The sequence below is a fragment of the Podarcis tiliguerta genome (assembly GCF_965153285.1).
Source record: "Podarcis tiliguerta genome assembly, chromosome: 8".
Taxonomy (NCBI): Eukaryota; Metazoa; Chordata; class Lepidosauria; order Squamata; family Lacertidae; genus Podarcis; species Podarcis tiliguerta.
Genome location: NC_139541.1, coordinates 69,985,916 through 70,001,807, shown reverse-complemented (window position 1 = coordinate 70,001,807; position 15,892 = coordinate 69,985,916). Strand labels below are relative to the sequence as shown.

General features: G+C 50.0%; 1 protein-coding gene across 5 annotated transcripts in view; it reads left to right on the top strand.

Annotated features, from left to right (window-relative positions):
* GRAMD1A (GRAM domain containing 1A) overlaps positions 1–13,621 on the top strand; it is a 51,775-nt gene extending 38,154 nt beyond the window's left edge. For all 5 annotated transcript variants that reach the window (XM_083455123.1, XM_083455121.1, XM_083455120.1 and 2 more), the window contains 7 exons: positions 2,090–2,232; positions 4,390–4,493; positions 5,216–5,401; positions 5,527–5,614; positions 10,061–10,168; positions 10,459–10,579; positions 11,900–13,621. In XM_083455123.1, coding sequence (XP_083311249.1) covers positions 2,090–2,232; positions 4,390–4,493; positions 5,216–5,401; positions 5,527–5,614; positions 10,061–10,168; positions 10,459–10,579; positions 11,900–11,968 — 819 coding nt within the window. In that variant the 3' untranslated portion in view covers positions 11,969–13,621. The remainder of the gene's footprint in view (positions 1–2,089; positions 2,233–4,389; positions 4,494–5,215; positions 5,402–5,526; positions 5,615–10,060; positions 10,169–10,458; positions 10,580–11,899) is intronic.
* Positions 13,622–15,892: the final 2,271 nt, after the last annotated feature.

The window sequence follows — 15,892 nt, the reverse complement described above, 5'->3', positions numbered from 1 at the left end:
TTGTCTGTGAGGGATTTTCACATACACAGGTGTCCCTCCACTTAACGCGGGGGTTACGTTCCAGGGCCCCGTGCGCATAAGTGAAATTATGTAAAATTGGGGGCACCCTCTAAGCACCCTTTAAACACCCTCCCTGCTGCTCTCTTCGTACTAAAAATACTGTATCCAAAAATATCCACAACCAGAATTGAAGCTCGGGGGCGGGCAGGAGGCCGGAGGACGCACAGAAAAGTGGCTGCGGCTGTTGTGCTACCTCACACCCCAGCTGCTAGGCAGTTAGGCTGAGCAGCGTAAACAAAGCCCTGCTGTGCCTCCGGTCTCTTCAAGGCTTCCTCCGCCTTCACTGCTGTCCTCTTCAGGCTCCAACTCTCTCCCATCATTTCCGGATTTAAATTGAATTATTTAATTCTTTCCTGACACTGCATGTGCGCACAGTCCAGTCACACGTAAGGGAGGGGATGACCGTACACATTACCCCTGGAACTGATCCCAGGCATAAGATGCAATTCTTCTGTACTGAGGGAAGTAAAATGCAAAAAGTACAGATAGTGAAATTCAAGATAAACAAGGTTACCCTTTGCACCAGAGATGACGGGTGATAAAACAATCCCATTTGGCAATCTGAGTTAATTACCACCTATATCGGAAAGAAAGCCATTGCCTCTATTCAGACCAAAATGAAGAGTGGGACTCCTTGATGAATTGTAGCTCAGCAGTTTTGCACCAGAGCTTCCCTTTCAAATTATTTGACTTGAGTGTGGCTAAGTCAAGACCAGTGGCAAACCGTCCAGATAAACTGAAATGTTCCCCTGCTGGTTGTATAAATATTGTCATTTCTGTGGTGATTTTTGCACAGGGCGGTTTGCACCCTGTGTTTGTCGCCACAGTCAGGGCCGGCCCAAGGCATTTTGGCACCTGAGGCAAACCACAAAATGGCGTCCTCACCCCCTGGCCAGGAAAGAAGGGGCAAGTAAAGATGTACATCAGGAATAAGGGAGGAATAAAGATCCACGTCTGGAACAAGGGTGGGAGGGCACCACCAATGCCTCCTCTTCATCAAAAGGCTGCTGTAGAGGCAACAACTGTTGTTGACACAGCAGCAGGGGCAGCAGCAGCAGGTGATGCACTCCTTGGATCTGCTGCCTCTTAGGATCCTGCCGCCTGAGGCGGTTGCCTCACCTTGCCTCATGGGTTGGCCGGCCCTGCCCACAGTTCATTGATCAGTTCTCCTTAGTGCATTTGGTTCTGAATAGAGAGAACAGCCTTCCTTCTCACTACAGTGGTACCTCTGGTTAAGAACTTAATTCGTTCTGGAGGTCGGTTCTTCACCTGAAACTGTTCTTAACCTGAGGTACCACTTTAGCTAATGGGGCCTCCCGCTGCCACCACACAATTTCTGTTCTCATCCTGAGGTAAATTTCTTAACCTGAGGTACTACTTTCAGGTTAGCAGAGTCTGTAACCCGAAGTGTCTGTAACCCGAGGTACCACTATACAGATTTCGGTTAACTCTCTTTCCCGAGTTCATTGTTTTACCACCTATTGCTGCTGTCATAAAGGGTCACCAGGCTTACCTTGTATAGTTCTGAATCATCACTCTCTCTATTTCTTCAGTTTAATTTCCTGTCCTGTCACTGCTTACTACCCCCCTTCGTACCACAATATGTATGCATCTAAACCTACATATAGTCACATTGACAGCATATATTTAAAGCACATTGCTTCCGCCAAAGAATCTTGGGAACTGTAGATTACCCCTCACAGAGCTACAAATCCTAGCATCCTTAACAAACTACAATACCCAGGATTATTTGGGGGAAACCACGTGCTTTAGGCATGTTAAATGTGCTTTAAATGTATGCTGTGGGTGTTGAGATAGATAGATAGATAGATAGATAGATAGATAGATAGATAGATACGCATTAGTCCATGGAATCTTATGCTGTAATGATTTTTTTAAGCTTTGAAAGTGCCACAAGACTTTGCCAAGTTTGCTGCAAGCAAGTTCAGGTGGCTGCCCTTCTGTAAAATGTGTGCATGACTGCAGAACTCACAGGTCTCTCTTCTCCCCTTTCTCTCTCAACGGCCAGACTCTGTTCCGTACCAGCTCCAAAAGCGGGGGCTGCGTGGTCGACTCAGAAGTGATCACACAGGGGATCCCATACCAGGACTACTTCTACACAGCGCATCGATACTGTATTACTGCTGTAGCCAAGAGCAAGGCCCGACTCAGGTACTGGTTCCTCCCCCTTGTCCCCGCGGCTTCAGGGCTGGTTTCCTCTCCTTTTGGCATGTTGACCCAGGCAAAACCAGCGAGAATCCCTTGGCACCGTAAAACAGGGGTGGGAAACCTGTGGTCCTCCAGGTGATGTTGGACTGCAGCTCTCAACATCCCGGACCATTAATAATAAGAATAAGAATATGAATAGTAATTTATTATTTGTACCCCTCCCATCTGGCTGAGTTTCCCCAGCCACTTTGGCCAGCTCCCAACAGAATATTAAAAACATGATACAACATCAAACATTAAAAACTTGCCTAAACAGGACTGCCTTCAGATGTCTTCTAAAAGTCAGATAGTTGTTTATTTCCTTGACATTTGATGGGAGGGTCTTCCACAGGGCAGGTGCCACAACCGAGAAGGCCTTCTGCTTGGTTCCCTGTAACCTTGCAGCGAGGGAACCGCCAGAAGGCCCTTGGAGCTGGACCTCAGTGTCCGGGCTGAATGATGGGGGTGGAGATGCTCCTTCAGGTACACTGGGCCGAGGCCATTTAGGGCTTTAAAGTTCAGCACCAACACTTTGAATTGTGCTCAGAAACGTACTGGGAGCCAATGTAGGTCTTTCAGGACCGGTGTTATGTCGTCTCAGCGGCCACTCCCAGTCACCAGTCTAGCTGCCACATTCTGGATTAGTTGTATTTTACGGGTCACCTTCAAAGGTAGCCCCATGTAGAGCGCACTGCAGTAGTCCAAGTGGGAGAAAACTAGAGCATGCACCACTCTGACAAGATAGTCCGTGATGGAGCTGGTAGACAGCTGCCCTGGACACAGAATTGACCTGCACCTCCATAGACAGCTGTGAGTCCAAAATGACTCCCAGGCTGCGCACCTGGTCCTTCAGGGGCACAGTTACCCCATTCAGGACCAGGGAGTCCTCCACACCTGCCCACCCCCTGTCCCCCCAAAACAGTACAGTGGTACCTCAGTTTTCAAACAGCTTAGTTTATGAACAACTTGGAATTCGAACGCCGTGAACAGCAGGTGTTCGGGTTTGCAAACTTTTTTCGGATTCTGAACTGTTCTGTTTTGAGTGTTACATTTCCTTTTTCAGTGCCACACTTCTGTTTTGAGTGCTTCTGCTTGCACGGGAGTAGGAGCTGGATCAGGGCTGCTCAGCTGGGGAGGTGCAGGCACCATCACACTTGCCATTGAGGGGTTCGCAGCTGGGGGCTCCTTTAAACTCCCCTCAAGGGAGAAGTTTAAAGGAGCCCCCACCTCAGCACCAGAAGCCCTGCGCCACATGAAGGCAGCCAGGCGGAATAGGTGCTGGGATGGCAAAGGTAGAGGCAGCCCGGCAGCTGCATCTGAGAGCCCCTAAACTGCTGCTGAGGCAGCTGTCAGGCTGTTTTTGCATTGCCACGCGATGCTCTTTTAAACTTCTCTACTGAGGTGAACACAGCCACGCACCCCTCAGTGGAAAAGTGTGACGGAGCCTGCACCTCTCCAGGTGAGCAGCCCCGATCCAGCTCCGACTCCTGTGCAAGCAGGAGCGAGGCGGGGGATCTCTCAGCTGGGAAGCAGAGGCTTTGTGCTCCCCAGCTGACATTCAAAATTAAAACTGAAACTATCCAGAAAACCACAAAGCCAACTAACTTGCAACTCATGAAAAAGCAGCAACACAACAAATTAAAAAAGCAAGCCAACCGCAAATGAATCAAAACCACAAGAAAACATAAAACAACACCGACCTTAACCCTCATTCTAATCCTTACCCTAACACTAACCCAGTCCTAAAATTAACCCTAACCCAGAAATGGTCTTGTTAGATAGTAAAAATAATGTTAAATTCCTGTTTTAGGGGTTGTTTTTAAAAGTCTGGAACAGATTAAGTTTGAGAATCAAGGTACCACTGTACTTTGATCATGCCAGCTGAGTCTGGCGGGGCAACACCTGAAAGGCTACAGGTTTCCCATCCCTGCCATAGGAGCGTTTATCATGGAACCATATTGTCACAGAGTTGGAGGGAACCCCTGTTCAGTCCAACAAAGAATATAATAACAGCATCCCCGGCAGATGGCCGTCTATCCTCTGCTTGAATACTTCCATAGAGTCTGTGGAGTGAGCTTTCACAGGCCGCTTCATTAGAAGCTTTTATTTCCTTTCTCGCAGAGTCTCCTCTGAGATCCGGTACCGGAAGCAGCCATGGAACCTGGTGAAAACGCTCATTGAGAAAAACGCCTGGAGCGGCGTGGAAGAATTCTTTCAGCACTTGGGTATGGGAAGCAAAAGGGCAGAACTGCACTCCAGAAATCTGAGCACATAGGAGCACCGCCAGGGGCCTTAGGGGCTGGGATTGCCCCCTGCTTTGTCCCATGTGGGGGATCATAGCGCCCCGTAGTTTCAGTGGCCCTGGGTCTGGGTTGCTTTATCTGTGGGCATGTGGGGGGTATTCATGCTCTGGAGTCTAAAGCAGTGGTAGCTGGTGCTTATTGGGACTGGTAGGGTGGGGGGCAGGGAGCCCAACAGTAGGTGGCGCCAGAGTCAATGACGGGCAGAGATAGCTAATGCTAGTTTTGTCCCCCTCCTCCTTGCTGAATCCTACAAAGGCAAAACTGAGACTAAGGAGAAGGGATCTGACAGCCAGAGCCCTGGGCTGGTTGTTGTTGTTGTTACACCCTGTCCATCTGACTGGGTTGCCCCAGCCACTCTGGGTGGTTTCCAACAGATATGAAAACATAATAAAACATCACACGGTTAAAACGTCCCTATAGAGGGCTGCCTTCAGATGTCTTCTAAAAGTTGTATAGCTATTTATCTCCTTGATGTCTGATGGGAAGGTGTTCCGCAGGGCAGGCGCCACTACCGAGAAGGCCCTTTAGTTAAAAAGGCAGGCAGGTGGAGGGTTGGCAGAGGGCTGACAGAGGTTGGCAGGGCAGGAGCAGCCTCCCCTGGGAGTTTGCTATGGAGCTTTCAGCCTCCGCTCCCTCTGTTGCAGAGCTGGCGCTGGTGCAGGCAGAGAAGGCCCTGCTGGAAGAGAGCTGCCATGGCAAGGAGCCGCGGGGGCTCCTGTCCGGCCTGCGCCGCCGGAAGCGCACCCTGAGCTGGAGAGCCCCCCACGTCGAGCCCCCGCTCCCCACGTTGCCTGACGGTGAGGGGGCAGCCCGCACCATCCGTCCCTCAGGTAGGCCCCCCTCGCGCCGGGGTCCAGCCTGTCCCCTTCCCTTCCGCACTGGGCTGTCTCCCTGGATCCGCAGGGCACGATGCTTGCAACAGCCCTTGACCTGCGGGCCTTCTCCTTCCCTGCAGGCAGCCTGACCTCTCGGCTCTCGGAGCAGCTGTCGGAACAAGGCCAAGGCCAGACCGTCTCCACCGTGATTCTCATCATCAGCTTGGTGTAAGGCAGCTGCTGGCTTGGGAAATGGGGAGCAGGGGTGTTGGGGTTGGATCTAGAGCCTCTTAGGAGCTGACGCGGCCCCAGGCATGTCTACTCAGAGGTGAGTCCCACTGTGTTCAGTGGGGCTCATCTCCTAGCAAAGCACCCGCACACCATACCTGAAAGTGCCCTAGCACCACTTTAATAGTCTTGACCCCGCAAGGTCCTGGGAACTGTAGTTTTGAGTGTGCTGAGAACTGTTAGGAGACTCCTTGCAAGGGTACGATTCCCAGCACCGTCAACCGGCTAGGAAGCTGGCGGGGGGAGGGGGGAGTCATGACTGCTAATGTGGCATAAGAGTGCTTTAAATGTGCAGTGTAGACGTGAGCTGGATTGGGAAGCAAAGTAAGAGCACAACCTGTTCTTGTGTAGGACAAGCGTAGGAAATAATAATAATAATAATAATAATAATAATAATAATAATAATAGTTAAAAATAAATAAATAAAAATAAAAATACATACAGTGGAACCTTGGTTGTCAAATGTAATCAGTTCTGGAAGACCGTTCAACTTCTGAAACGTTCGACAACCAAGGCGCAAAGGGCTGCTGCAAGTTCAATGGAGAAAATGGAGAAACATGCGTTGGAAGCCGTTCGACTTCTGAGGCGCGTTTGAAAACGGAAGCATTCACTTCCAGGTTTTCAGCGTTTGAAAACCGAAACGTTCAGCTTCTGAGACGCTCGAACACAGAAGTTCCACTGTAGTAGTAGTAGTAGTAGCAGCAGCAGCAGCATGCCGCCCATATGACTGGGTTGCTCCAGCAGCTCCCAACAAATTATAAAGCCACAGTAAAATATCAGACATTTAAAACTTCCTGATACAGGGCTGCCTTCAGATGCCTTTGGAAAGTTGTGTAGCTTTTTATGTTTGAAATCTGATGGGAGGGCACCACTGCTGAGAAGGCCCTCAGAGCTGGACCTCTGTGTCTGGGCTGAACAATGGGGGTGGAGATGCTCCTTGAGGTATACTGGGCCGAGGCCGTTTAGGGCTTTAAAGGTGAGCACCAGCCCACAACCCACGGTTGCCATGTTTAGTGCATCGCACACATCCAGCCCGATGCCTCAAAGTGCACGAAGCGAAGGTTTTCACTCACCACTTTCTCTCTTTGTGCTGGGTAAGGGGCGGGGCCCTGGTTCAGGGGCGGAGCACACACTTTGCATGCAGATTGGCCCCTGGGGCTTCAGAAAGACACTGTGGCTGAGACCCCAGAGAGCCGCAGCCTCTTGTGAGCAGCCAGTACTGGATGAAATCGACACGTGATCTTCTTCTGGTAGCAGTCAGCTTCCTGCGTCTCTTAAACCTCGCCCTCCCATTTCTGTGTGTTGTTCTGCCGCGAGAAAGACGCAAGAGCAGGGTCAGCAGCCTTGCTTGTTTAATAGTAATGGTGAGCATTTGGGGGGCGGGGGAAAGGGAGAGACTCAGGATAGGATCCCCTGCTTGTTTGGGGTTTTTTTCCCCGGGCCGGAAGCACGAGCAAAGCGTCACACGTCTCTTTCTTTCCTTCTTCCACCGCTGCCTCCGCACAGGATCTGTGTGAGGTATCGTATGCCAGTTTCACTCCCCCAACTGTGCTTCTGCCTCGGGCCCCCTTTGGACCTTGCCCCTAACCTGAACCCCATCCTGCACTGACCCGGCTGTTGACTCACAAACACCATCCCTTGCTTTGGATGCTGACAGATGACACCCCAACACCTCACCGCTTATGCTCTTGCCACCCTCCTCCCTGCCGCCGCAACCATCTCCTCTGGCTCCCTGTCCCTGAGCCTGTTTGTCATCCTCCGCTCGTCTGTGCATTCCTTCCTCCACTCCTTTTGTCCTCCACTTTCTCCCTGCACCCTCCCCTGCTTGCCCCTTTTCCCTTACTGGTTGTCTTGTACTCGGGGCTTTTATCTGAATTCAAAGCAAAAGGAAAATAATGATCCATAGACAGATAGCCTGAGTTCTTTACTCTGGCTAAGTTATACAAAGTTGCATACTGCTTCCATATCTTTGCCTGTGCCTGGCAGATATGGCAAGGAACAAAGTGCTTCATGACACACCAAAGTTGTGTCCCTCGACAGCTGGGTGGCCTGCTTAGCCCCTCTCTTCTCTCTTCCTTGTGGCTTCTGACCCCTCACCCCACCCCCATCTCTGCCTTCACATGATCAAAGCTTAATCTGTGAGCCAGGGATTTTACGAGAGAGAGAGAGAGAGAGAGAGAGAGAGAGAGAGAGAGAGAGAGAACAAGAGAAAATGTGGGGGGGGGGGGGAGAATGTGAAAGAGGGAGAAAGAAAGAGAGGCTGCAAAAGAAAAAGGATGTGAAAGAGAGAATGCAAAAGAAAGAAATCTGAAAGAGAAAAATGCGAAAGAGAGAAGGCGATAACGCAAGCAAATGTGAAAGAGAAAGCAAAAGAGAAAGAAAACAGTGCGAAAGAATGCGAAAGAGAGAATGTAAGAGAGTAAGTAAGAAAGTGAGAGATAATGCAAAAGAAATAAAATCGAACAAAGAGAATGCAAAAGAAAGTGAGAAAAAGAGAAAGAAGACTACTGGCATGTTGCATTTTGCATCCAATATAAAAAAAAATGTGCAAAATCATGGATTACACAGGGATCAAGTCTTGTTGTATATTGCTGTCCTTCAGCTCAGGCTGAGTTCACACAGTGCATTTGCAACATGATCTGTACGTTTTCGATATTATCGCTGCAGCCTCCACTTGATCACTTAAAAACTAACCTGGAGGGATCATCACAGACTATTGTCTCTTATCGCATCGGGCTGTTTTCCTAACAAGGGGGGGAGGGGGAGAATGCTTGCTACCACTTAAGCTAAAGACCCATGCTCTGTCTCAACCACCCTCACCAGCATCTGTGTTGAATCCCTGCATTTACTTTCTTTAAATACTGCGCTCTAATGAGCTACATGCTATTGATTTCCCAAAGAGAGATGTCAGATGCTGGCATCATCCACTCAGCGTAGCGTACACTAATAGGCACTCATGCCTTGTATTTTTAATGCTCTGAGCAGGGAAGCTGCAAAGGGTTGTGCGTTCTTTCTTAGAGCCAAATGTAACTGAGCAATATTGCAGGGCCTGAACTTGGGTTCTCTTGTTTGCAAAAAGGCTGAAGGAGCTGGGGAGGGGCCATAGCTCCGCAGTCGAGCCAGAAGTGCCTGGTACATGCGTGGATAGCTCCAGAAAGTTAAAACACACGGAGAAGAGCTATAATTCCATGGCAGAGCACATGTGCTTTACAAAACACATGCTCAGTGAGGTTCCCGTGTTCTACCTGTGCTATTGCAAGCAAAAAGTAGCAGGCGATGTGAAAAGTCTCTGTTTGAGACCTTGCCAGTCCACAGACAATTTTAGGCCAGATGGACAAATAGCCTGACCTGATATAAGGAGGAAGACTTTCCCCTTGCTCCTAACACCTTGTAAGTCAATAATAACTAGACAGGGGGACCCACAGTGGCCTAGAACACCTCTGACTGAATTGAAAAACCTGTTTTGAGAGGATGTGTGTCACCTGGCTGAATGCCAACATGGTGCCCACCCCCCAGGATATTCTACCGCCCATCACCGCTGAACATTAACCAAGCTTGATTGGGCTGATGACGTCTGGAGGGTACTTTGTTGGCTGCCTCTGACGGTATCTAGCAAAGTAGTTCCGTTAGCTCAAGGATTTCTAGTTGCACAGCAGAACTTCCTCTCTTGCACCCCCCTGCATCTTCCCCAGATATGCTCTGGAGGATTGGGGGAAACTTGAGAATAGATTTAGGGCATGCTCCTAGAGGGGAGGGTGATGGGAGGTTCCACTGTGCAGCCAGAAGCCCTTGCGCTCATGGAACTGCTTTGTTGGATACCGCCCACCGAGCTGTTTCTGATGCTAGACCTTCTCAGAACAGACCCACCAGAATCAATGAACTTGGCTAGGCTAGGTCCACTGATTTCAGTGGCCCACTCCTGAGTTAACACAGGGGCTCATCCACACTTCCACTTGCCCTGTTGACTCACACTTTCTAGGCATGGATCCGAGCGATTTTCCTCATGCCACGCTCCTTTCCCAGGGGAAATCCACCCTTCAGTATTAAATCAGAGCAAACATCATTTTTGCTTCGATTGAGCGCTAAAGAGCTGTTTTCCCTGGGGGGGGGGGGAACAGTGGGACAAGAAGAAGTGTATAACCCCATAGTTGAATATATATGTTATATAGACAAGTAGATAGATCCCTTCATGTAGAAGAGTAGCATGTCAGGGAGAAGCTGGCTGATAATGCTTCTCTTTGACATTATAAATTTCCACTTGTTTGTCTTTTAAATGTAGAGGCTGAAGTGGTTCGAACCAGGCACGGGTTGGCTGCTTCAGCAAGAGCTTGGCCCAAGTGGTCCCTTCTCCTTCCAAGCCATTTCTCTCTCTCTTTCTCTCTCCAGCCTTGTGGTCTTGGTTATCCTGAATATGATGCTGTTCTACAGGCTCTGGTCTCTGGAGCACACAGCCCGGACCTTTGAATCATGGCAGGCCTATGCGCTCTCCAGTGGGTAAGGATCCAAGAGAGAAGTGTGAAGAATGCGACCTTTTCTTACCTTTATGATCTGAAGCAATTGTTAAATTGTTAAAATTGTTAAATGCGTTGGCAACATTCAGTTAGAAAGGAGGTGAGAGGGGAAAGTGGGCTGCATTTAAGAATACAGAGGCCTTGTGGAATTGGTCTGTGGCGTAGGAGCAATAGCACTGTGGAGGAGCACATAAGGCATGGAGATGAGGGGGGCTTTGAAGACGTTTCCCTGTTGATTGCAGCTAAGAGTACACACTCTCTCCTCCCTGGCAGAAAGCTACCACAAACGGCATCTGAATGGGCTGAGATCCTGGAGCTGCAGAAGCGGTTTCACAGTGTGGAGGTTCAGAAGTGGAAGCAGATCCTCAAGGCCTCCGTGGAGCTTCTAGATGAGGTGAGGTCTGCAGCTTGGGGTATCGCGAGGGCGCTAATGGGGAGCTAATTTGAACACTCTTGTTTGTGTGGGAATGTTGTGGATAGTAGGGGAGGATATATTGATTAAATTTTATCCTTCCTCACTCACGCTAGCGAGCTAGTAGAGCACATTCCCTTGTACATTGCTGGAAGCTAGTTGATGGATTCGTGAGAATCATTTGAGTTAAGCAATCCAGTCTGGCTTGTCCACATTGGATTGTTCCTGGTAAATCCCCTTTAGTTTCCCTCTTAAAAACAATAATGACACAGCAGTCTTCCTTTAAAAGTAATGATAATGTTTACTTACGTTCAGTTCACAGCCCTCCTGAAGGCAGGCTATATCTTGTAGTTACAGTTACAGAGAAAAGTGTGGGTTCATCCTCTGTGAGGCATGAGCCCATGCGCTGCTGGCTCAGAGCCAGCAGACAGCAAAAGGCAAGACAGAGAAAAGGCGAAAAAGGGAAGGTGGCTGTGTGACCAGCCCATTTGTAGGGTCTGCTAGGGTCATGCCCATCTACCTGGTCACACACAGGGGGAGGATGCTCCAGACAGGAAGTGGATGCGAGAGGAAGTCCACCTGGCTGGATCAACATTCCTCTGTGTGTCCACTCTGGGCAAACAGGAAATGTTGTGTTTGACTGCTTCATTGATGTTACATCCCACAGTTTGGTCCAAGCTAGCCCTACCCAGTGGAAGTTAATGGCAATAGCACCATTTTTCCACAGAGGATGTTGGGGGGGGGCGTATCTAGTCCTAGTCACTTCTTTGGTTGGCAGATGGATCTGTGTCACCAGCTCCCCTTCTCCTGCCCTGGGTAATGTTTGGGGGCCTTGGAGACAGCAGGGGAATCTCTGGCAATGGTGTTTTCTGCATGCTTGGAGCATTTGAAAAACACAAATCCTTTGCACATGATTGCATTGGGATGCACAAAGGACTGAGTCCTTTTCAGTGCTAATGTAGGAATATTTGTGTTGGGCTTCCTTTTCTCAGTCTTCACAAACCCCGGAGTTACTCTGTGTTTCTCTTCCCCCTCCAGCCTTAAGGAGATGTGAGGTGAAGGGGGGAGGATTTGAATTATGGTGCTGAGACAGAGTTGGTTTCCTAAACTTTGCCGCCCGCAAGCCATTTTCCCAAGTTGAAATCCCACTCTCTGAAGCTGTTGTTTGCACCACAACAGATGGGGTTTGGGAAGGAGACCCTGCGGCTACCACAGGCCCTGAGAATAAAACCGCCCCTGGGCCTCATTGCTAACAATGAGCACTCCTCACTCGCAGGGCTAACACTGTCCTCTTCCCTCCAGATGAAAATCTCCCTCGAGAAGCTGCACCAGGGCATCACGGTGGCCGAGCCCCCCTTAGAGCCGGAGTGAAACCCCCAGCGCTCCCTCTCTCCCAAGGATGTTGCTCCGAAACTGCTGCTGGGTCGGTGGCACCCACCTCCCGTGGCCGGCGGGCGACCGAGGGGACGACATTCCACTCCTCGCCAGACCAACGGCTGGACCTTAGCCTCAAGAGTGCCACTCGCAGTGATGGATTCCACCGCCACCACTTTCCTGCTTCGGGGGTCTTTCTCCCGGAGCATTTTCCTTCTCTCTTCTTCTCTCTGAGGGTCTCTGCAGTGACTTCATTTTATCCCCTCCCCCCTTAAGTGCTATTTATATTCCTCACAGGACCCCAGAGAGCTTTTGACTTCTGCTGCTCCAGCATCCTTTCTCTACCTTCTTTCCAGCTGTTGTTCGGAGTGTGTGTGACTGGGAACTTTAGTGGACAGGTGGCGGTGCCTGTATCTCTTGTGTTGAGATTTCACCCAACAGCTGGGACAGCAAGGACCCGCTTTCCTCCTCCATGTTGAGGGCAATCGATCTGCGATTTCCTTCTCTCTCACACACACAAGTGGTTGAGAGATGGGAAACCAAGAGTCCGTATTGAATCCTTCCTTGCTCCCTCTCCTCCTGTTTCCATCCTTTGGCGAGCCCGATTGTTTTATTAAAGGGATCTTCTCGACAACATTACCTCTGACAGAAGGGGGAAAGGGTAGGCATGGCCCTGAACATTATATGGCCAGAAATCTGATTTACAGAAGTCGGAGAGCTTCTGAGACCCTTGAGGGGGTTCTGTGCCCCTTGCCCACGTGAGAGTTAACCTAGAGCAGGGATGACCCTCCAGATGTTGATGGACTGCAGCACCCATCATCTCTGACTGCTGGCCATGGTGCCTGGGGCTGATGGGAGCTGGAGTCTAACAATATCTGGAGGGCCACAGGTTCCCCATCCCTGACTTAAGAGCATGCCCAGGCAAGGGAGCCAAAGGCAGCTGGGTCAAACCCACCAGTAATCCTATTTATGCATTTCCATCACTGGTGTGGGGGTGGGCAGTGAGTCCAGGAGTACCCCAGTCTATGCCGAAAGCTTTCTGGCTTTGGGAGGTTTCTGCTGTGCCAGCTGCCCTAATCCGTTATTTTCCGCAATGAAAATGCCAAACACAGCTTTTTTTTTTTGGAGAGGAGGGCAGTCTGAAGGAGTGCAGCACAGTGGCCACAGAGTCGGGGCTCCTGGGTTTTATTTTTATTTTTTTTACTCCCATGTGGACAGCAACACGTTCCTAGACTCCAGGACTCCTTTGCCCGATTCCTCCTAGGCCCGTCTCCAAGGCAACAAATGGGCTTTGCCAAGGCCTAGCTGTACTGTCACTTTAAAAGGAGGTTGCACTGCCAGTCAGGGCCCCAGGTGCCCTTCAAATACTGCCTGAGGGGGATTCTAATCTTGAAATCCACCCCCTCCTGGGGAGGGGTGTGTGTCTGCCAGCCCTATGTTCTCCACTCCCGACTCAAGACCTTGGAAGGCCCAGGTTTCTGACCTCCCCCTTTCTCCCTTCTTCCCCCTCACCAAGGTTGTGGTGAGGGGGCTCCCCCCCCCCCCCAGTTTTGTAGCTGTGTTCAGTGTTAACGATCCTTTGTGTTCAAGGTTCCACAGAGGTGCTGGGGCTTATTTATTAGGGAGCGGAATAAAGACCGTGGATCGGAATCTCTCTGTGTGTATATGGGGAGTGTTTTCAAAGTGTGTGATCTTCTGTGTCTCCTCCACCCCGTCACTAGGGAGCTTGAGTGATCCGTGTCACAAGTCACAAAGGGCCAGGCTGGGCCTAATCCTTTTTAGCATTGGGGAGTTGCAGAGGTCCAGAAAGCAAGCAATCCCTTTCAGTAGCCATAGCAGGAGGGCCGAAGGAAATCTGCTTTCACGGTTAATGATTCCAATAGATCCTGGCAAAGGATAACAAAAACTGTTGTTCCATTGAGGAGGTGCAGTGGGTCAATGTGTCTGGCTGTTAACCAGAAGGTTGGTGGTTTGAGACCACTTAGGGACAGTTGTGGGTAGCCTTACAGAGGGTTGGACTAAATGACTCTTGGGTCCCCTTATGAGTCTATGCTTATTTTTTATGACACGTACAACCCATCTCACTCGCAAGAAGCTTAAACAGCATGCCTAGTCCCTGTGCCCCCCCTTTCTATTTTATCCTCACAAGAATCCTTTGAAATAGATTGGCCCAGGTTCACCTAGGGAGCTTCATGGCCGAGGGGGTCCTGAATGATGCTGCCAACCAAGGCTTGGTGACTTGATAGCCATGCACTAGTGCCTTCTCCATCCTTCTTGACACCTACGGAGTTCAGCTCGGCTTCTTCCCAGAAGGGCTGTGTTATCGTTTTTTCCTTCAGGTGTTCTGGACAATGCATGGGAAGGCTGCCCACTGTGAGGAGCCTCTCATGTGAGGCTCCTCCTTGCCCCCCCCCCCGCCTCCCTTGGCTGCATCTAATGCTAGTCACACCCAGAGCCGACACGCTAAAATGAGTGGACATGACAAACATAGGTCCATTGAGTTCAATGAGTAAAACTGAGTTGGGTATAGCTCTTTGTCAGTGTTCTTGGAGAATCTTCCCTAAAAGATGGCATCTTCCCCCCATCCCTACCCAGTCAATAAGTTGCAGGGGTGTGTTATCTGGACCATGTTCTCAGATCATACTAGATAGATAGATAGATAGATAGATAGATAGATAGATAGATAGATAATTTCATCCCACCTCACAATTAAAGATTCTCTAGGTGGCTTGCAGAAACACACACACATTATTTTTGTTTTAACCATGAATTATTTAAATGACATCCTCCCATCCCAAAAAAGGAATCCAGACCACAAAACGATAGGACAAAAGCAGCAGTTAAACGACGATAAAAATAACACAGAAGACCTCAACCGGCTGTGAAAGACAATCATTAATAGCCTGGACAAGTAAAATGGTCTTGGCTTGACATCTGAAGCTCCTCAGAAGGGAACCTTGAGGAGAGCGGTCCAAGGTCAGGTTGGCACCACAGGGCAATTTCCCCAGTTGCCACCAGCCTAAGATTGTCTCAGGAGTGCCAGAGACACTGGCAAGTGGTTCTTTCGGCAGGAGACAAAGGTGGGACCCAAGAGACCACGAGGATGCTCTAGAGTAGAACATGCCCACAAATCCTCTACCAGCTCAGGACCCACCAGGTAGATCTCTGGGTGATCTGTAGTAGATTGGTAAGGATTTCAGACTCCTTATGGTTTGTAGTAGCAACAGCTACCCCAGCCTGCCATAATTATATTGCTGAAATGGAGGAAACTCGGAATAACCAGGAGTGGATTTTTGTGTGGAACGACTTGGTAGGAGCTCAGTTCACTTCTGGGCTCAGAATTCTTTAGTTCCCTTTTTGCACGAGGCTATGATTGATGGATCTGGGGGGTTGTAGTAAAAAGCTAAGTACAGCACACAAGCCTGTCTGCCCACCTGCGCTCTACGGCTTGCGGAATCTAGTTTGTTTTCCTTAAGAACCCAGAAGCTCACCCACCAGTCAGATACAAGTGATGGGAGTCAGGTGGAGCAGAGTGAATTTCCTGTTGTGTGTCATGGACTGGCAGGAGGATGGGGAGGAGGAAGAAGATCCTGGCAAGGGGTGAAGCCAGGATTGGGACACACTGGGGCAAGCTGGGGATGGGGAAGGAAGTATTCGCAGAGAGCTGGGATGGCAAGGGCATAGAGGTCAATGTGCAGGATCCAGAGCAGTAGGACCCATCCCCAGAGCCAAAGAGGCCCCTGTCTCCACAAACATTGCTGGCTCCAAGGCGTAGGGAGCAGCAGGCAATGTGCTCCAGAAGGCTGAGGCAGCCAAGGGCCCATAGCCCAGCTCCCTAGCTGGCCAGGTGGGGCTTGCGAGCTCTGGGAGGAGGGGTGTGATTCCTCAGCCGGTTTGGGCTCAGAACAGGTGAGCTCCACA